This window comes from Vulpes vulpes, chromosome 15, assembly GCF_048418805.1.
Source record: "Vulpes vulpes isolate BD-2025 chromosome 15, VulVul3, whole genome shotgun sequence".
In the NCBI taxonomy this organism is placed as follows: domain Eukaryota; kingdom Metazoa; phylum Chordata; class Mammalia; order Carnivora; family Canidae; genus Vulpes; species Vulpes vulpes.
The window spans coordinates 18,180,153-18,202,047 of record NC_132794.1 but is presented as its reverse complement, the minus strand read 5'-3'; the positions used below and the strand labels follow the sequence as shown (position 1 = coordinate 18,202,047).

The 21,895-nt window shown below is 34.9% G+C and overlaps 1 protein-coding gene across 7 annotated transcripts in view; it reads left to right on the top strand.

The window, feature by feature from the left end:
- GABPA (GA binding protein transcription factor subunit alpha) overlaps positions 1–21,605 on the top strand; it is a 36,432-nt gene extending 14,827 nt beyond the window's left edge. For all 7 annotated transcript variants that reach the window (XM_025995681.2, XM_025995680.2, XM_025995678.2 and 4 more), the window contains 6 exons: positions 974–1,219; positions 8,389–8,583; positions 11,648–11,701; positions 12,648–12,788; positions 13,026–13,218; positions 18,016–21,605. In XM_025995681.2, coding sequence (XP_025851466.1) covers positions 974–1,219; positions 8,389–8,583; positions 11,648–11,701; positions 12,648–12,788; positions 13,026–13,218; positions 18,016–18,244 — 1,058 coding nt within the window. In that variant the 3' untranslated portion in view covers positions 18,245–21,605. The remainder of the gene's footprint in view (positions 1–973; positions 1,220–8,388; positions 8,584–11,647; positions 11,702–12,647; positions 12,789–13,025; positions 13,219–18,015) is intronic.
- Positions 21,606–21,895: the final 290 nt, after the last annotated feature.

The window sequence follows — 21,895 nt, the reverse complement described above, 5'->3', positions numbered from 1 at the left end:
AATAAAACTCAGAAAAAAATTTTTTCAAACGTTATAGGTATATTTGAAAAAAGTGATTTATCTTTATACCATGTAATAAATGATAGCAATACATTTTATTATGGAGTTGGCTTTCAGAGAGGAAGTTTTATTTTTTTCTTTCAAATACACTTTGATTAAATTTGATACAGATTATATAACAGAATCAGTGACCAAACAATAGCTATTAACTAATATGCTAGTTTCTTAGAGCTGTCATTTTAATGGAAGTATCCGAGATGATTATATACAGGACTAGTTTATTCTGTTGTGACTGTCTTAAGAATTTGGGGTTGTTGATTCATTCAATTGAAAACGGAAATCAGAAGTTAGTAATGTGAATTTAATCTAACACACTTAGTGCCTATTCATTTTTAAAACATGTACTTTGACCTTTGAAAAGAAAAACAGCCAGTAAATGATTTTAATTTGCTTAGAAGGACTTTTTAAAAATTCTACAGGTGGGTAGCCACTCATTTATATTCTCGCTGGTCTGGTTTTTATTTTCTAATCCATACTGGTACTTTTTTTCTAATAAATGTTTATATGTAGTTGTACAGAAAAGTTGCAAGAGTAGTAAATTCCTGAATGTCCTTTACCTAGATTCTCCAAATGTTAACTTTTATTACATTTGCTTTATTTCCATCCACCAATCCCCACATTATTTTTAAGAATAAGTTGCAGACATGATTTCCTTCTGTCCCTAAATGCATCACTGTATGTGTCTTCTAAAAACAAGTAATTCTTTTTTTATGACTACATTACAATTATCAAAATCAGGAAATTAATATTAACACATACTGTTATCTACTGAAATTCTAGTGAATAATTGTATTTATGTCTAAAAGAGAGCATTTGCTCTACCTTTTGAGAACATATAAACTAAGCTAAATTTTATTTTTTAGTGGCTTTTTTGTTTTCATGTATATTTACTTATTTTTATCCCACTCTTAAGGAATTGAGCCTAAGCTAAACATCCTTGAAATTGTAAAACCTGCGGAAACAGTTGAAGTTGTCATTGATCCGGATGCCCACCATGCTGAAGCTGAAGCACATCTTGTTGAGGAAGCTCAAGTAATAACTCTCGATGGCACAAAACACATTACAACTATTTCAGATGAAACCTCAGAACAAGTGACAAGATGGGCTGCCGCTCTGGAAGGTTATAGGAAAGAGCAGGAACGTCTTGGGATACCTTATGGTAATAAAATACTTAATTACATGTTAAGTAGAACAATAAGAATTAAGCTTGACATAGAAGACACTAGAGTCAATAAGTTATAATCTCTTTTCAATGTAGATTTTTTTTTTTTTAGAAAGAATATTGATTTTCTGTATCTCTCCTTTTATCCCCTTTGAACAAATGCTATCCCAGGTGCTAAGACAAATTAAAAAAAAAAAAAGTACTGTCTTTAGAGTGTTCAGTGTAATTGAAGAGAGAGAAAATAAATGAAAAGAAATATTTACCATAAAAAGTAGCATGGTTTTAAGCTGTCAGTAATTTATATAAAGAGAATGTGCTATTAGGATCTCAAAGGGATCAGGGGCACCTGGGTAGCTCAGTTAGTTGAGCATATGACTTTTGACTGGCTCAGGTCAATGTCTCAGGGTTCTGGGATCGAGTCCCAAGTCAGTCTGCCTGCCTCAGCACAGAGTTTGCTTCTCTCCCTCTCCCTCTGCCCCTCCTCCCTAAAATAAATAAATAAATCTTAAAAAGAAAAGAATTTTTTTTTTAAGATTTTTTTTTTTTTTATTTATTTACTCGTAAGAACAGAGAGAGAGAGGCAGAGACACAGGCCGAGGGAGAAGCAGGCTCTCTGCAAGTAGTCCGATGTGGGACTCAATCCCAGGATCATACCCTGGGCCAAAGGCAGACCCTCAACCGCTGAGCCACCCAGGCATCCCGAGAAAAGAATAATCTTAAAGGGATTGCAGGGATTGCAGTCTGGTGAACACTGGGGAAAGGTTTATTATAGATAAACAGTTGAGCAGACGAGGACAGTCCAGATAGGAAACGTGCATGCAAAGGTTAGACGTAGGAGTGAGTATACAGGAGTAAGCGAGAAGATTTGGTGGAGTTACTCTCTAGCATTATAGAACTGCCTTTGATAGATGGACGTGACCATGGGAGATGATGTAGCAGTAGTACATGATATACATTGGAACAGATAGAGACTGAATGAAGGGAAAATAGGAGCATGTTATAGATGAGATGTGTCTAGGTGGTAAAAGGTCTAGGTTCGCCTAGACTCAATAATTTATGTGCGAAGAGATGAATGAAACCAGTGATGGGGCTGAGCAACTGGCTGATAGGTTGCGTGAGGGTAGAGAGGAGAGGTTCAAGGACTGATGGAACTTCTCAAGTTTGGGTGACTAGGGGAATGATCATATTGACGAGAATTGGTTATATCTTCATTACATATTTAGTGAACCACATACACCAAGCATCAGATTAAATGCTGGGCTTTCAGTAGTACATAAGAAAGCTAGACTGTGCCCTCCAGTGCTTAAGTGGGGAAGGTGGGGAAGTCTGATATTGGAAAGATTGTTTTCAAGGATAAGTGTTGGTAGTACTTCCTTTAGAAGTAATAGTACATATTTTAACTGAAGGTAGCCAGAAAGTATTTTCAGGTACACAAGATCTGGAACGAGATAAAGATATTTTCTGGGACTTAGCTGTGTTGAGTTTGTTTTGAAGCTAGAAAAGCATATACAGTCTCTGATGGAGAGAGATGAAATGGAATGGAACTCTTTAAAGCCTGGATCTTGTCAGCATTTCAGGTTGAGGAAAAGGAATGGAAACATGGAATAGCTGAAAAGATAGAAGGAAGATAAGAATTTATATCATGTCTCTGAAACTGAAAAAGTTTTAGATGGTCAAGAGTGGCCATATTTCTGATAAAGAGAAGAATGCCAATTGAGTGGTATCTGTTAAATTTGGGTATCAGAGATTCATTGGTAGATTTCCAAAAAAGTAACTAGAGTTAAGAGACACCGAATTATAGGAAATAGATCTTATTGAAGTGGAAAAAACTGAATATTAACCTTTGAGGGGGGGCAAATGGGAAGAGTGTTGGGGGAATAAATAATTATTGAAGGTTCATGAGTTGTTGGTAACCTGAGTATTTGTAGATAAAATGGTTTGGCACTAGCAGGAGAAAGATAGATGAAGGAAGCCAGGAGGGGGTTTTAATTGGAGCATAGGAAGGTAAGCTCAGTTCAAAGCATCAGGTAGCGTCATTCCTCAAATATGTGGTTGACAATATTGTTATTTATTTGTGACTTGTGGAAGCTAGCATGGATGTGCTTAACCTTATTGTTAGTGAGTTTGGAGTCACCTCAGAGAGGGGAAATGCAGTGAGAAGGAAAGAAGGAAGCATACAAACATTTGAAATACTATTTTATAGTTTACTACTTTCAACAAGAACCCTTTAGTAGCAGAATCTTTTATGGAGAGTAGTATATAAAAATAAATTATAGAGAGTAAGATTATAAACTCTGACTCATAGTTCCTACCACGGGTATCATTTACTTAGAATAAAGCTCTTTTAAAGCACGTGAGGTTTATTTAGGTATAGGAAGACTTTTTAAAAATCACTGGGTTTTGTTTTTGTTTTTGTCATGAAATTGTTAGCAACTGGAAAGTTTTAGAAATCTGATTGCTATTTTCTTAGGAACCTGTTGTTTCTCATTTCTGTGTCTGCACCTAAGGGTAGTCATTTTGCAATTGCTTAATTCTCTGCAAAATTGAAATAGACCTAACTGGTCATAGCTAATTTAAATCTCCTTGAAATATTGATTCATAATTCCCTGAATTAATTTTACACATATCAACTTAATATCTTGACAGGAGCCTAAAGTCACCCATTCATATATGTACAGTCCTGTCACTGAGATTTTTCCTGATTTTTTTTATGTGTTGTTGTTGTTGCTTTTTTTAAACTATTTCACATTTAAAAACTGTAGATGAAACTCAAATTAATGAATTTGTAGTAGTTAGAAGTCTGGTCAAGTGGGAATATGTTAAAACTGACTTAGGTAAGATTAAAGTCATTCTTGTCCATTATTAAACAGAAATATTGAAAAGATGACTGTGCTTATTTATTTTTATTTTTACTTCTAGTTGTTTGAATAATTAAAAATAAAGATATATACTTACGATTCTGGCTTCCAGACTTGTTAAGTATTAACAGTTTAAGGTATTATGTATTGACATAAAAATTAAGTATTACAGGTAGAGTTGATTTGTATCTGACTAGCTCTCCCCCAGACCGTGGGTATGTTCTCACCAAGTGTCTGTCGAATCTGGTTTAAAGAAAGAAAGTCTTATGAAAAGTTTTCCTTTCTTCAGTCCTGCTCCTTAGTTGCAACTACTTTCTACTTTACTGCTTTTTTTAATCATTATTAACTTCTTAATAGGAAGTTACTTCTTTAATAGTTGCAGTAGATGAAGTTCTCTTACATTGCGTTGCAGTAGCTTAGTTCTCTTACATTGCTTTCTCCTGCAAGCAAATAAAACTTAACCTTACCTTTCCCCATTTTGTGAATATTCTTAGGTAACTTTAAGTCATTAGTTATTTTTCTGTACTGTGAGAATTTCTCATATAACCGTGACTGCATTTTGACAACTTTTAGTTTTCCTGAAGTTAACAGTTGGCTTAGTTTTTCAGTTGTGTAGATTTCTACACATAGCAAGATTGTCTCCCATTTCCATCAGTCTGTTTTGTGCCTATGAGTAGTTTTTCCCAGATTCTCAATTATCTTTGCATTGGCTCTTCAGTGTACTTACCACAGAGCTGTCCTCCTAAGACATCCTTGACTTTCCTGCAATGCTGGATCTATCTTCCAGATCTTACTTTTCCCTTTTTCTTGGTTCTGTTTTCCCAATTTACTCATTATTCTCTCTTTACTTCTTACAGTTTTCCTTAGAAAGGGTACCTAGTAAATAAAAGTAGTTTTTTGTTTTGGGGATGTTTTTGGGGGGATTTTTTTTGGTAGGGGAGACTACATACCTGAAAATGTCTTTATTCTCTTCTCTCTGATAGCTTGGGTATAGAATATTAAATTGAAATATTATTTTTCCTCAAGATTTGTATGGCCTTGTTCTGTTTTATTATAGTGTGAGATGTTCAGGGAGCATTCTGATTCTGGTTCCTTTTTATATCCTTTTTTTTTTCTTTCTGGAAGATGTTCGGATTTCCTTTTTATCTTTGGTCTTTATCTTGGTTTGGTGGCGTTGTGCAACTTTTTCATATGCTGTAGATTTATGGGTTATGGTGTAGCATTTCATAGCCCTGCACTGCCCAGTACGGTAGCTACTAGTCCCATGTGAGCACTTAAAACCTGCCTGGTCTGAACTGAGATGTGCTGTAAATGTAAAATACCTGGTACAAAGAGAGAAGAATGTAAAATCTTTTAAGTTTTTTATTTTGAACATGTTGAAATAACATTTGGATACATTAAATGAAATTATTATTTAAATAAACTCCACCTATTTCAGTGTAACTGTGAGAAAATTTTAAAATTACCGCATTGTATTTCTGTTGGACAGCTGCTGAACTAGAGAATTGTAGCCTTCAGTTCTGGGAAATTTTCCTGTATTCTTATTTTGATAATTACCTTCTGTGTTTTTCCTTTATTTTTTCTGAGACTTCTGTTGAATCTCCTGGGCTGACCCTCTTTATCTTTTTTCTTCCATTTGTCATTTCTGTATCTATCTCTACAACTTTCTGCCAAGTTTCTTGTCTTTATACAACAACCTATAGTCACTTTTACTTTACAAGGGCTCTTTATTTTCATTTATTCCTTTTGATAGCTTGGGTATAGAATATTAACGTTGTGATTTCATGGATATTATATTTTCTCTTACATCTCTAAATATATTGATTATTATAGTGAGGTTTAAAAAAATTTTTTTATCAGGCAGCCTGGGTGGCTCAGCGGTTTAGCGCTGCCTTCAGCTCAGGTCATGATCCTGGAGTCCCAGGATCGAGTCCTATGTCGGTCGGGCTCCCGGCATGGAGCCTGCTTCTCCCTCTTCCTGTGTCTCTGCCTCTGTCTCTCATGAATAAATAAAATAAAATCTTAAAAAAAAATTTCTGTTTTGTTATTGCATTATTTCTGTTTCTGGATTCTATTTTTCTTTGTTTAATGGTTTGCTTTTAGTCTCTCAAATATCTGACTATCCCTGTTCATCTTTTCATATTTAAGAGTGAATAACTTGAAAGCTAACTAGTTTGAAGCTCTGAAAGGGGTTTTCTTGACTGGACACTGTTAAAATGGGGTAATAGTCATTTCATTAAAAGATTTTTCAAGTGTCAGTATGTATAGATCTTTTTCCTGATTTTCTAACTTTCTGAAGAATTGGCCAAACATCTGACAGGAGTAGAAGGTTGGGGTAAGGATTTAGGCTTGACATGTATGTGAATGCTGCATTCTGCAAGTGGAAAGGGAAGTACAGAGAGTCTCAGTCTTCAGTTTGTAGACTTTTGTTACTGGGATCTATTCTCCCAAAACTCTCTCATCTGTTATTTTCAAGTAGTATTAAAAAATAGAGCCAGTAGAGGTGCCTGGCTGGCTCAGTCAGAAGAGCAATTGACCCTTGACCTCGGGGTCATGAGATCAAGCCCCATATTGGGTATAGAGATTACCTAAATAAACAAAACTTAAGAAAAAAAATAGCACCACTTGCTTTCTCGGTTCCTGTCTGTTCCCTTACCCCCCTTTTATCTGGGCCTTCTCTGTCTTTTTACTTGGTGTTCCTGTGCTACTCAATTTAGATTCTATTCCCTCCAGTTTCTCCTCTTTGTGGTCCCCTCTCCTGGATGTGATGATCTGTGACTTCGTTTGAAAAACCCAGAGGTGCTGCACTGCTCCAACCCCTTTTAAGCCTTACTATGACCTTTGTACTCAGCTGTTGTTAGATTGGGGAAAACTATTTGAGCTCCTCCTATTAGCTTGGACTATTCTGCTTTCAATGAAAACTTCTTGGCTGTGCTTGGGTTCTCCTGTGCTCAGAATGAAGAATGGGTCAGATGGCTCTTGCTTCATTCCCCCTTTGCCTTCTTCTGAATAGATACTGCTGCCCTGAAAGTCTGTAACTGTTACTGCTTTGTCTTTACCTGGATGTATTTTGGCTTCCATGGGGATATCTTGTCACCTGATTTTATTGTAAATATACATGGATTTTTGGTTTTGCTCTCTTGCTCTTAGTGGGTTTTTTTAATGTGTGCATTCAGAGGCATTAAAAAACTTTACTGCCATCTTCTCAGAATCTTCCCTTTCACATTTTTGTGAAAAGATCAAATTAAAAATCAGTTATGTGGCTATCAATCCTATATTAAGTTTGATTCCTTTTTTATTATCACTTGGTTCTTGATAAGTACCTAAATGTTTTTGTTTTTCTTTTTGTTTTTGTTTTGTCCCACATATTCCAGTTAAATAGCATGCATCTTAAGGGTGTGTAACCAATACTCTTTGGATAGATCATCTTTTTCATGCAGAAATACCTATACCAAAATTAAGTCAGCCAGTATTTATTAAATTTATTTGGATAGAATAATCTGTTACGTCCCAGGGATACAATGAAATATATATACATGTTGGCCATCTTTTTTATTTGTGAATTCAATTAGATAGTAAAAACTGATGAAGAAAATGACTTTTTGGATTTACTTTTCATAGATTTAACAAATTATGCTATGTATGAGGCATTGTGGTAAATTCTAAAGATAACAGTGGTTTATAAGATACAGTCCTTGTATTTAAGACCTTAATGTGTTGCAGGGAAAGACAGCTGAGTAAACATGCAATTTGCATGTTGTATTATAAGTGCTGCTAAAGGGTAAATACAGGAGCACCAGCTTTTTACTAGAAGAAAAAGGAAAGGATTATGTTGTACACATTTTGAGAAATAAGTTTAGTTCCTCAGAAACTCCTTACAGTTTATTTTTTTTCAGTGCACCAAATTATACACTGCTAAAAAGTAATGTTTCAAACTTAAATAACATACTCCAGAGTAATCACAGAGAATAATAATCACAGAGAATAACATTCTCCAGAAAAATCACATATTTTATTCTTAGAGTTGATCCTTGGAGAGTAATTTTACATGGTTTTTCTTGATAAAAATCCATACTAACGGATGTAAAACCAGGTGAATTCATTAAAAATTTAGATTGAAAAATTGAAAAGGAGCTGAGGAGAAAATAGAGTATTAAAAATCTTTTTATTTCATTTGAGTTTATTTCACTTGGGAAAAAACCTGTCTGGATTTTTGTCCATATATGTGTGTATGTATATTGACAAATTAACTGAATTTATATAATATCTAAGATAGGACTAGGCTAATGGTACTGTTTTTCTCTCTAGATCCTATACAGTGGTCCACGGACCAAGTCCTGCATTGGGTGGTTTGGGTAATGAAGGAATTCAGCATGACTGATATAGACTTGACCACGCTCAACATTTCCGGAAGAGAATTATGCAGTCTCAACCAAGAAGACTTTTTTCAGCGAGTCCCTCGGGGAGAAATTCTGTGGAGTCATCTGGAACTTCTCCGAAAATGTATAAAATTTGAATTATTATCTATTTGGCACTCTAGCTTGAATTTAACTTTATTTCTTTATAACATTGTCTTCATTGTTCATTGTGATCAGTGATAATAGCAATAATAGCACCTATTAATTGTTAAAGGCTGTGTGGGAGCTTTATATATATTATCTCACTTAATCTCTCTGCTAATGCCCCAAATCATTACTTTCCTTATTTTTTTAGATAGGATACTGAGGCTTACAGAGCCAGCTCCAGAAAGGTACACGGCTAGGGAGTGGCAGTCAGAATTCAAAACCAGACTGACAACATGAGAATCCAATTTCTTAAGATTCTGTGCCCACACTTAGCTCTCTTTGTAAATTCCAGTTTATTGACTTCTGTTTCATCAGTTCTTTTATTTACTCTTCATCTTCTGGAAATTTAAAGTGTTCACTGATTTCTTCCCTCAATGAAATCATCTAAAATTCCTTTTAATTGAATAGGATCTTAAGAGAGAAAGAAGTATGCAGTCCTCTGTCTTGAATTGAAGTCAGCTGGTTATAAGTGTTTCCATGTTGGCTCCACAGACATTATTATTATGATTGACTATATAAAGAAATTAGAAACTTCTTAACTGATCAAAAAAAAAAAAAAAGCTCAAATAAATGTAAATTATTTTGTGTGAATTTTAATCTGTCTTGTATTTCAGTGACTATCTGTTAAAATATCGCAGCAATATCCTATTCCCTAACACCATTCTGCGGGCCAGAAATGCTAGCCAGACCCACATACTTTTCAGAATCTGTGAACAGGACAGACGCTGACTTTGTTTTTGTAATGGTTATGGGTAAAAAAGTAACTGGTAGGGTCTGTTCTCTTATGCGCCCAGTAAAGGAGCATCTCTGGTTGGAGGGATTTTCCACAGGTATTTGAAGGCTTAGGGTTTTCATCTGAGGTGCATTCTCTGCTGCCAAATAAGAAATGAGCTCGAGGGAGAAGCTTTCCTTCATTGATTATATTTATAGTTTCTTTCATGGAATCTCTTAAATATTAGAGGTGAAAAGTGTCTGTTGACACTGAAAGTCTTACTGCATTCATTACATTTACAAGATTTATTTCCAGTTCTTATTAGGTAAATAAATGTTCTAGTTGAAGTTTTGTCCTTTGATTTCACAGGTTTTTATTTTCTACAGAGCTTTTCCAATAAATAAGGAAAACTCTTGCATTTTTTCAGGTTTTTAACATGTGAGTCACTTTTGCTGAAGTGTTTCCTTGTAGGGACTTGTCAGGATTAGGACAAAGATAGTTTGCTTAGGTTCCAGTATAATTTTTCTTAAATTGGGGAGTTTTGCACTCTCCTCCAGGGCAGCACTTTATTGTTCTTGTCTCTTTCTGGTTCTCCTAGCACTTATCAATCTTTAAAGCTCATCCAGAACCTTTTCCTAGTATAGGGAGTGAAGGGATCTGTTCATTTTCTTGAAGTGGAGAGAATGCTCAGAATGAGGAATGAAACAGTAGAATCTTCAGCTTATTGAAAGGTTTCAGGTGTTGTGCTTTTTGAAAACATTTTCCTTTAATCCTTGTAACAGCTAATTTAGGTGGTAGATGGGGATAATTCATTTAAACTTGAGGAAATTAATGTATAAGTTTATTGAGTAATTTACCAAAGTCCCAGAGCCAGGAATGAGTGCTAAGATCAGAACCAGCATCTGTCTGAGGCTAGTCCCATATGATTATATAAACCCCTAAGGAAAGCCCTCATCTGATAGGGTTTAGACCTCTTCTCAGTTGCTCAGCCCTTTCCAGCTCTGTGTGTCTGGAACTGGTTCCTGGCATGGCACCCTAAGTAGAACTGTGTTCAGGACCCAGGCACTAGGACTCAAACTACACAGGAGGTTGCTGGTGGGTACAGCTTCAAGAGAAAAGCATCCAATCTATGATGGGCCCTAAATAAATAGACTGAAGTATTAGAGGAAATAGGGAAATAGGAATAGTATTTCCCTAATAGTATTTCCCTAATAGTATTAGGGAAATAGGAACTCTCGTTTACGAAATAAAGAATAGCATTTGAGTAGGGAACAGTAACAGATGAGGAAGGCATGGAATGAATATAACCTCTAAAGGGTTATATTAGGAACTTTTACAGTGTAACTCTGATGTTGAGAGCTAGATTTGTAGCCATTGTTAAATTATTTTGTTCCCTTGTGACATTTAGGACCACTACAATTTTATTGAAAATTTAGCTATCTTTAAGGAGCATTATAAAGTTAAAGCAGTTTGCAGGTGCCTCCATGGCTCAGTCGGTTAAGCATCTGACTCCTAATTTCGTCTCAGGTCATGATCCTCAGGGATGTGAGATCGTGAGGCTTCCTGCTCAGAACGGAGTCTACTTGAAATTTTCTCTCTCCCTCTCCCTTTCTCTCTCTCTCTCTCTCTCTCAAATAAAATATTTTTTTTTTTAAAAGTTAAAGTGAGGGCAGCCCGGATGGCTCAGTGGTTTAGCACCACCTTCAGCCCAGGGCGTGATCCTGGAGACCCGGGATCGAGTCCCATGTCAGGCTCCCTGCATGGAGCCTGCTTCTCCCTCTGCCCGTGTCTCTGCCCTCTCTCGCTCTCTCATGTTTCTCTCATGAATAATTAATTAATTAATTTTAAAAAGTTTAAGTGATTTTATTCAAAACTTTTCAGTTTGTTAGAATAGTACATTCTGAAGATCTCTCAGTCATCTTGACTGAGAATGTATATCTATGAATGTATAATTTCAGTGTGATGTACATTCTCAACTTTGATTTGATCTTGAAGATTTCCATGTTTTTAAATGGTTTCATACAGATAAATAGAGAGATTTATGTTTAGAAGACCATGATTCTCTGAATAACTTAACATTAAAAGAATTGGACCTCTCCATTGGCTACTTCTCTTAAAGTATCTTTTTCCTTGCAAAGTGACTATCAAGTATTTTTGAGATTGTGCCAGTAAGTTTTCTTCAATGTTTTGCTTTTTTGTTTATTTGGTTGGTTACTTAGATTGAGTTTTACTAACTTGAGTTTGCATTTCTGGGTTTAAGTGTAAACAAAAATTTTTGTGTATTCTTCAGATGTGTTGGCAAGCCAAGAACAACAGATGAATGAGATAGTTACAATTGATCAACGTGAGTACTCATGCCCATTATATATGCCCATTTGTCAGTAAGAAATTTTGTTTTAATTCAGCACTGCAAGGTAATAAAAAGGAAATTTAATTTTTAAACTTTTTATGAAATATTTTAAATATAACAAGAATTAAAGTATAACTAACATCTGTGTACACCATAAGAATTAAAACTATCAAGTTTACCTGTTGTAGATCCCATTTGAAATGATTATTCTGAATTTAATGTTTATTATTCTATGTATATTTTATATTTTTACCACCTAGGCAACCACGCTTTATAGCATTATTTTACCCTTGTTTAAACTTTTTGGGTAAAATGATTAAATAAACTACACATATTTTTATAACTTGCTTTTTTTGTGTAACAGAGACTTATGTTGGTACTTGCAGTCTGATTTCACTCATTTTCACTGCTATTATTTTTCAAACTCTGAATATCATGGAATGAGTATTTGTAAGAACGTGTGTGAGATCCTCTGGTTTATCGCAGGGGTTCCACCCTTGCAACCTGACTGGGGACCACCAGCACAGCTTTCCATAAAGTGGGGGGAGACTCTGGTACTCTCACCGGTACTGCATGTGAGTTCTTATGTGTCCACATTTCTCCCAGCATTTGATAAACTACTTTTAATAAAGAATTACTCTTAAAGCAATGTTTTTACCATTCTTTGTCTAACGTATATACACCACTAAGTTCATCCAAAATAAGACCAACTCTTATTCCTGCAGTTCAGATTCACAACCCATGATGAAAACATCGTACCTTATCCTCAGAACTTATTTGGTAATTTTGTTCAAAACTGCTGTGGAGTAAGTTTTTTTTGAAAGGCCTTTTGTTGAGATAACTGGAGGGGCATTAATGAAACTAACAGCATTTTCTGTCAGTAATGTTTCTCGTGGATTGTATTAGAAAGGAAAAATGTTCCCCTTGTTTTTCTGTGCAGCTGTGCAGATTATCCCAGCATCAGTGCAGTCTGCTACCCCAACCACCATTAAAGTCATAAACAGCAGTGCAAAGGCAGCGAAAGTACAAAGAGCTCCGAGGATTTCAGGAGAAGATAGAAGTTCACCTGGGAACAGAACGGGTATTTTTTTGCATTATCTTACGTTATTTATAAAATTTGTCAAATCGTATATTTTGTCCTGTTTCACTGTATGAAAGTATGAATGTGGATTATTTCTCTGGCAGTATGTAAATGGCATTTATAAGAATTTTTGTTTATAGCATGGTTGAGGGATGAACCAGAGAACCTGTTTATTGCCTTTTGCCTGCTATTAACCCATAACACTGTGGTCAACACTTGTCCTTTCTGTCAATTTAGGAAACAATGGCCAAATCCAACTGTGGCAGTTTTTGCTAGAACTTCTTACTGACAAGGATGCTCGAGACTGCATTTCTTGGGTTGGTGATGAAGGCGAGTTTAAGCTAAATCAGCCTGAACTAGTTGCGCAAAAATGGGGACAACGTAAAAATAAGCCTACAATGAACTATGAGAAACTCAGTCGTGCTTTAAGGTAAGCATTTATCATTATTATGATTATTACTTTTATTATTAAGCCTTTCTTAAAAATGGCTTTTTATAGGTTTAATATTGTTATATAACATTAAAAGATTTGTTTATAAGATGTTTATTTAATTTTTTAAAAAGCTAAAAATTTCACACTTGTGTTAAAAGTGACTTTTTTAAGATTTATTTTATTCATTTTAGAGAGCTTGTGCACGCTTGAGCATGTGGGTAGGGGGAAGGGCTGAGGGAGAGAAAGAGTGAAACTTTAGCGACTCTGCACTCAGCACAGAGCTCAGGGTGGGACTCCATCCCCGGATCCTGAGATCACATCCTGAGCTGAAACCAAGAGTCAGACGCTTAACTGACTATGCCACCCAGGCGCCCCAAAAATGACTTTTACAAAGATCTTTAGTATTAACTTTGAGGCACATTGTTTTGTTTTCTTTTTAGGATGATTCCAAGATTATTTGTTTTTATCTCATTAAAAAGCATATATTATTCTGTTAAAAAGTCTTATGTTTAGGGACACCTGGATAGCTCAGTCAGTTAAGCGTCTTCCTACAGTTCAGGTCATGATCCTAGGGTCCTGGGATCAAGCCCCACATTGGGCTCCCTGCTCAGTGACGAGTCTGCCTCTCCCTCTTTCTCTCTCAAATAAATAAAATCTTAAAAAACTTACATGTTTAATCTCTGAATTTTTTGTTATTTGCATAACAGATAAAGATGCTATCATTTATTTGTATAGGTGAATTGAGTGTAAATTTTAGCAAAGATGCATATATTTTGTTTTTTATAACTAGGTGCAAAATGTCAACCCATTTCTCTGTTCTTTCTCCCCCTTCAGCCTGCCTAAATCTGAATATCCAACCTTTACACAGTTTGAATTGGAATAGAATAAAATTATTTGTAACATCTCATAAGTAATATGAATTTTTTTTGACATAAGTACTCAAATTATTCTTACTACAGAGATGGAAATTCAGTATGTGCATTTAAGTTAAAAAGCAAGATATATGGAAATATCACGGAGCTAATGTCCTTTCTTGGAAGATTGAACATAGTATAAAATAGCTCTGTAATTTATCTCTGTTTCTAAGTAATATGCTTTTACTGCTGCTTGGGCATTGTGAATTTCGCACTGTGAGATTGTGATTTACCTCTCATCCCTACACACATTCTCTTTGTCCCTTCATAATGTAATTACGTAATTATATGGAGATTGTGGTAATATCAGTTTTCATTGTTAGGATCATTATCATGTAAGTATTGTTACATATTTTAGCATGATTATTTTTCCAAAATAACTGGTTTCCTTAGCATTCATAAGTAACTAAAATGCTTGCTTTTTTTTTTTTTTTTAATGTTATTTATTTATTTGAGAGAGCACAACTTAGGATGGGGGTGGTGGGCAAAGGGAAAGGGAGAAGCAGGCTCCCTGCTGAGTAGAGAGCCTGATGCGGGACTCAATACCAGGACTCTGATATTATAACTTGAGTTAAAAGGAGATGTTTAACCAACTGAGCTTCCAGGTGCCCCTAAAATGCTTTATTTTCAATGTATTTATCATTTATTTAGTCTCACATACTTTGTCAACTATTTAAAGATCCTTTCCGTATAATGAAAATTAAAACTGTCATTTTTGGCAGTTGATAAGATTGGGTATACACAAGTCCCTTCAAAATTACAGGTAAATTATTAGAGTTAATCATTAAGATGCCTCTTCTCCCCAGATTGATAGAAGTTTCAATGCAGAAAGGTTTTTTTTTTTTTTTCTTTTGTTTTTTGTAGAACTTAACATGTGGATTGTGAAATTTGTATATGTGGGAATATAAAGTGCCATAATAGGGATACCGGAAGAAGATGAACAGAGCAGAAAGACTTGCTCTCCAGGATATTGAAACTTTCTGTAAACCTACAACGATAGCATGTGTGTTGTTTGCTTAGAACAAATAGATCACAGATTACAATAAAGAGCCCAAGTAGAACCAAGAATATAAGAGTATTTGACTTAAAGATGGCATGGGGAAAAGACATGAGGAAAGACCCATTTTTCAGTCAGCAGAGCTGAGACATTGACTATCCATAGGAAATAAAGTTAAATTCCACCTCTTCCTCATAATATACTAGAAATTGGTTCCATGTAGCTTATAGCTATAAATGTGGAAAGTAAAATAGGAAAGCATCCAGGAATATCTCCATGATGTCAGTAGGTGAGGAAAGACATCAAACAATCTACAGCACTAAACCTGATGGAGAAGATCAAGAAATTGGACTACACTTAAATTAGAACTTTTGGTCAACGGAAACCATCATTAGGAGAGTGAAAGGCAAGCCACAGACCTTACACAAAAGTCATGTTTGAAGTACAAATCAGTAGGAGAAATAGAAAAAAATAGGCAAGAGACTTGAATAGGCAGTACCAGCTGGAGATTATACGCATGGCCATTGACTGCCACTGTGCACAGCCTCTTTTGTAATCAGGAAAACACATTTGGAAACCATGATAAAATGACACAACACAGTTTTCAGGGTGGCTAAAATTTAAATGATTCCCAGTACCAGGTGTTGATGAGGATGTGGAGGAGCGGGGAATGCCTGTACACTTTGGGGTGGGGATATAACCTCTTAACTCAGGAGTTTCTCTCCTAAATATTTACCAGACAGAAGCACATGCATATGTCCACACATGTGCTCATAGCAGCATTATTTATAATATCCAAAGACCAGAAACCAAATACCTATGAACAAGAGAGTGACTAAATGAATGGTGGTAAACAATAGTAGACTGTATCCATGGAAATGAACTGCGGCTACAGGCACTGATACAGACAAATCTCACAAATGTAATGTTCGGTGAAGGAATCAGACCCACCAAAAAGAGTATATATTTTATGAATGCATTTAATAGTGTAAAGTTCAAGAACAGAAAAAGTAAATTACATCATTTAAGGATACATATTTGGGTGACAAGCAATGACCACCATCATGGAACAGGATTGTGTTTACCTTTTAGAGTGAGGCAGGGTAGTGATTGGGAGGGGCCTTGGAGGGATTCTGGGGAAATCTATTTCACAATTTAAAAGGCTTAAAAATATACAAGCTTCAAAACAGCGGGGAGAGAGGATCATGTGCATGAAAGTACAGATATTGTGAACTACATTACTACTTCATTTTAGAGAGGGTACAAATATGAATGTTCTTAAATGTGGTTGTATGATGCATCTACTAGATTGAAGGGCATACTAAGTAAATTTAAAAATTAATGCTTGTATTCTTTATCATCTCTTACTAAGAGACATAAGATTATACCAACTCCATTTTCCTCCTTGAAATATAAAACCACTTTCTTCATTTTACTTTTTTCTCAAGGGTCTGTTATAGCCTTACATACTATGTAAAATTTTTCATAAGAAATTGAAATACTAATCTCATTTTTTTTATTATACTAATCTCATTTTAAACTGGATGACAGGAAATTGGTGGTTTGTGGGTAAGATCTAAATTCTATATAAATGTAATTGGCACAAAAGAAAACACAAGAACTCTGCCCAGTGTTTTGTATCTCTCACTGAGAAAGTGAACATAACTGACTGTTAGACTTTTGCTATTCTGAAATTTAGGAAAAGTGACTTAATATCCTGCATATGGATCAGCCTTTTCATTAATGGACTCTTGATTAAGTTGAATGACTTTTATAATAAAATCTTGCTAAATGTGGTAGTTGTTTATACCACTTTGGTACTTTAGCAAATAGTCATTCCTTTCATAACTGCTCATTGTCAAATTGGTACTGACAGGCAGTGCAGTTTTAAAATGAAGACTTCACGGGATAGGGAAAAAATAATAAAAGGCTTAATCCTCCTATCTGTAAAAGTCTCGACTTACCTTTTTTCCTTTTGTTGGACTTGGCAGCACGTAACAGTAAATAAAGTCTGTTTTCCAAAGTAAATACAAATCCAGCTCTATTTCTACTCTATACATAGCAACAGTAAACTAGACTTCTAGATTTGTCTGTGTAGGTATAGAAACCTTGTTTCTTTATGATGTCCTCTTTCCTCGTGTTCTGTATTCTGTCCTTCTAGCCCTTTACTTACACTTTTGAGGCTCCCTTTTGGATTTGAATTTGGATTTGAATTTCACTGAAAGGAGAGCCTTTACACATTAAAACAGTGACGGTGAAGGCGTGGCTACAACATATAGAAGATTCCCACAGTCTGTAGAATATGTGTATTAAAAATTGTCTCCTTTTATATAGGTTCTTAACTATTAACATAGCTTATATTTTATAGTGGGCTATGTGCCAGTCATTGTGTGCTTAAGTGAGCACTTTGCAAAGATAACCCTTTTAATTCCCAACAATTCTCTGAAGGTAAGTACTGTTTTTAACCTCATTGTATAGATGACGAATAAAAGCTTAGAGAAAATGTGACTTCCCTTTGGTGACAAAATCACAAAGTCGAGACACTGGATTTTGAATCTTGACATTCTGATTCCAAGCCCTTGCTTTCAAGTTCTTTGTTTTAATAATGTTCATTTTAAATCAGTATTTTATCATAGTTGTTGAAATACATTTTGAAGATTTAATATATAGAGTTTTAGAATACTGAATATTGAAATTTTAGTGATTAATGTTTTGAAGTTTCCTTGGATGGTAGCATTAAATATTTCTATATAACTTCAGTGTTAACTGATGTTGGTATAGATACAATACTAGGCTTCTGCCTATGCAAGAATCTGTTAAATATTTTAAGAAGTCCAAATTCTGTATTTTTTCTATGGTCCTAATGTGTTTTTCTTTTTAAAGGTATTATTATGACGGGGACATGATTTGTAAAGTTCAAGGCAAGAGATTTGTGTACAAGTTTGTCTGTGACTTGAAGACTCTTATTGGATACAGTGCAGCAGAGTTGAACCGTTTGGTCACAGAATGTGAACAGAAGAAACTTGCAAAGATGCAGCTTCATGGGATTGCCCAGCCAGTCACAGCAGTAGCCCTGGCTACTGCTTCTCTGCAGACGGAAAAGGATAATTGAGCCCAGGACATTCTGGGAGTCCGAGGTCTTTCTTAAATAATTAGAGCAAGTATTGCTCTTACCTTTATTACTGAATTTGAATCTTTTATTTCTAGACTGTACAATCTGATGCATGATTTTTTTATAAATATTTCATACTCTTGTGAATTTGGATCTTTTTACTTTGAGCATATATTTTAGAATATGTGTATGTTAAGGATCACCACAATGTCTTCAGCACGAAGTCAGGTTCATTGTGGGATAGTTTGTTAACAGTCAGGAAAGCTAAACTGGTCAGTATTAATGTCTAGCCCTACCAAAAATAGCCAGTAGCATCTGAGGATGAAAAATAAATGAAGTATCTCCAGGAAACAGTCTGGCGTAACTATTTTTGAAAATATAACTGTTTCCCCCTCTCTGCTGCTTTAGATGTTGCTTTACATAGAACCAGAAAATGGAATTTTTCACAGCTAAAGCATGTGTGCCTGTTTCATCTAATCAAGCAGAGCTAAAATATTCATATCAAATAAAATTATAATATTAATTACTAGACTGAGAGTATCAGGTTATTAAAATAATTTATATATTTGCAAGCAGAGGACAATAAGAAGTCAACTGGCAAAAGAGCATTGCTGCAGAAGGAGATCCAAGTTGAAATTTGGCTTACCTCAAGCTAATTTTAAGGATTTTCTGTGTAGATTATTCATAATGTCAGGCCAAGAATTTAAATTATTTTAAGAGAGGCATTTAATTCTAATAAACCAACTATTAGAAAAATTCTGAAATGATCTCTGTTTTTCCTGTCAGAGATTTAAAAAACTGAAAAGGTATACCTCAGCCAGAAAATAAAAGTTTGGTTTAGTTTGGTTTGGTATGGCTTGCTTTCTTTTTTTAAAATTGCCCTATACTGCTAGTGTATAATACAAAAGCAGCTTATATAGTCATTGTGTTTCTGATGAAATGAAGACTTTAAATCAGTCAGCAGTACTTTACCTTTCAGGACAAGAGCAAATTACTCGCCAATAGTTTTAAAAGGAAATTCTGACCTCCAGTATAGGCAGTCTGCTCTCAAAACAAAATTTCCCATTTCCTTAATTTCTTCCTTTTGAATATTATATATGTGTGAGCATAAATATCTATATATATGTCCAATTGACTGTTTTATTATATATACCTATACACATACATAAGAAGATATAATGGTATTCAAAAGGAAAGATATTTTAAAACATAACTCATTTAAAAAATGTTTTAATTATATGATTCTCATATATATGAAACTCTTATCACAAGCTAACACTAAACAGAAATGGCTAGAAATGTCTTTTTTGCTTGCTTTCTTTTTTTCTTTTTGCTTTTTGTTTTAAGGTATTATATGTGAATCATGAGATACTGGCAAAAAGCTTTTAATCCTCTTACAGCAGAAAATTGATTCTTAAATGTTACTTTATGCACCTTCTCCTTCATCATTTTCTTTAAACCCACCCCCCTAGGCAGCTTTCTAAGATCTCAGTTGATGCTTCTGACTAACCAGGAGGAAAGGGGTATAAGTTGAGGCATCACTAGCAGTCGCTATACTGGTACCAGACAGTAGTCTGGAATGAGCCAGAAGGCAGGGATCTTAGGAACCAGCAGGAGAGGAAGGATCTCTGATCTTCTTTTCTGGTAACCTCAAACCGTAGCTTGAAGTGCTGTGTGCTGTAGGACTGCGATGTGTAGGGTCAGTTCTCATCTATATGATTAAGTCGTTGAGACTGCGATAGCTGCCTAAAAAGAGTAAAACTTGTAACTTCTATTTTTACCTTTTTATAAACACACAGCATAGACTGACAAACTATCAGTTACTTTGGGCACTGACTACAAGAATATCTGAGTAGAATAACCATATGAAATAATATATATAGAAGCTTTAGGTTCAGATAACAAATAAATGGCTAAATAGAAGGTTTTGCACCATATTACAATCTGGGGAGTTGACAAGTCGCTTATAGTTCTAAAACATAAGGAAGTAAATTCTTCTGGTATGTTATCAAGAGCTCAAAATTTTTTATTTTAGTATTTAAAATGCTTTTGGGGAGACATTACTTTAAAGTTTTAGCAAAGATGACAGACTTCTTTATGTTGCAATTATATATATTTGTATATATTTCAAGGCAAGGAACCCACGTTTCTTTTAGATCTCCAAACTATTGCTGCCTCTCCTTTAAGCATTCCTCAAATTCCTTCTTTCAAAGACACATTCTATCCATTTTTCTTCCTTTGGCAGTTTTAATTTTATTCCCCATTACAACTTGAACAAAGATCATTCTCATACAGGTGCTATTTCTTTTTTCTTTTTCATCTCCATCTTTCACCATCATTTTATGCACCAGAACATAGGTGAAGTCATGAGACTGATTCTCCCACATGATTGAAGAAACTTGAGTTACGTTTTCTCAACCTAAATATTAAGCTGTCTCCATTGTTCTTATTAAGGTTACATTATCAGAAAGCCAGGCAGTCTTTTCTTTTATTGAAAGAAAACTTGTGTTGTAAAAGAAAATACAATTCATGCTATTCATTCTTTGCTGTTTTTATGAATAAATTTTCCATAGAGGAATTTACAGTGTATTTAAAGGAAGAAAGATAAAATGGTTGGTCATTTTTTGTACCCTCTAAGTACAAAATAAGGAAATGTCCATTTTTGTTTTAAAACTTGTTTTCCATGTGTGGTTCTTTCCGAGCCAACTTTGATGTGTATCTAGCCTGAAGTTGGAAATTTGTGTTGATACCGGAAAATCAGACACATTAAATGATTGCTATGTGTCGTTGATCTTCACATGTATCAACTCATCACATTCATTTTTGTATCAACCCATGTCAGTTAATTAGAGAAATGGTTTAGTTGTTTTCTTTTTCCCATTAATGACGAAACTCAAGTGTGACATTTTTTTAAAAGGTTGTGCCTCCAAACATTTTTGGTGAGGTCAGCTGTTTTCCATGTCCATCATTTTATGCTACTGCCTTTTAAAAAGAACTAGTGTATCTTTGAAATAGCACAAAAATGTTTTAAGATTCATAATTACAAAACAACCTGTGACTAACTTAATGTCTTCACATCTAGAAGGTGTAAAAATATTGATATTTCAGTGATATTTCACTTGCTGCCAGAAAAAAATATTCTCAGTCTTTTGTAAAAGGAAGGAGGATTTTTGCATACATTTTTACTCTTTAAATAAAGACACTTATACGGTCATAATAACAATTATGTATTTCTTTGTGGTTTTTATTTTTTTTGTAATTTTACATGAAACAGTTATTTTCTATTTTTACTCAGATAAAAAATATTTGTGCATAAAATGTAAAAATAGTAAAATGAGAAAAATAAAACTATTATACAGTATATTTCTGTGTTCTTGGAAGTTTTTTTCCTACATAAAAAAGTCTGATATTCCTGGAATTAGGTTGGATGAGAAAATATGACAGTCTACATCTGTTGTATTGTACATGAGTCCCATATACTTTATTTAAAAACTATCAATTTGGGGGGATCCCTGGGTGGCACAGCAGTTTGGCGCCTGCCTTTGGCCCAGGGCGCGATCCTGGAGACCCGGGATCGAATCCCACATCGGGCTCCCGGTGCATGGAGCCTGCTTCTCCCTCTGCCTGTGTCTCTGACTCTCTCTCTCTCTC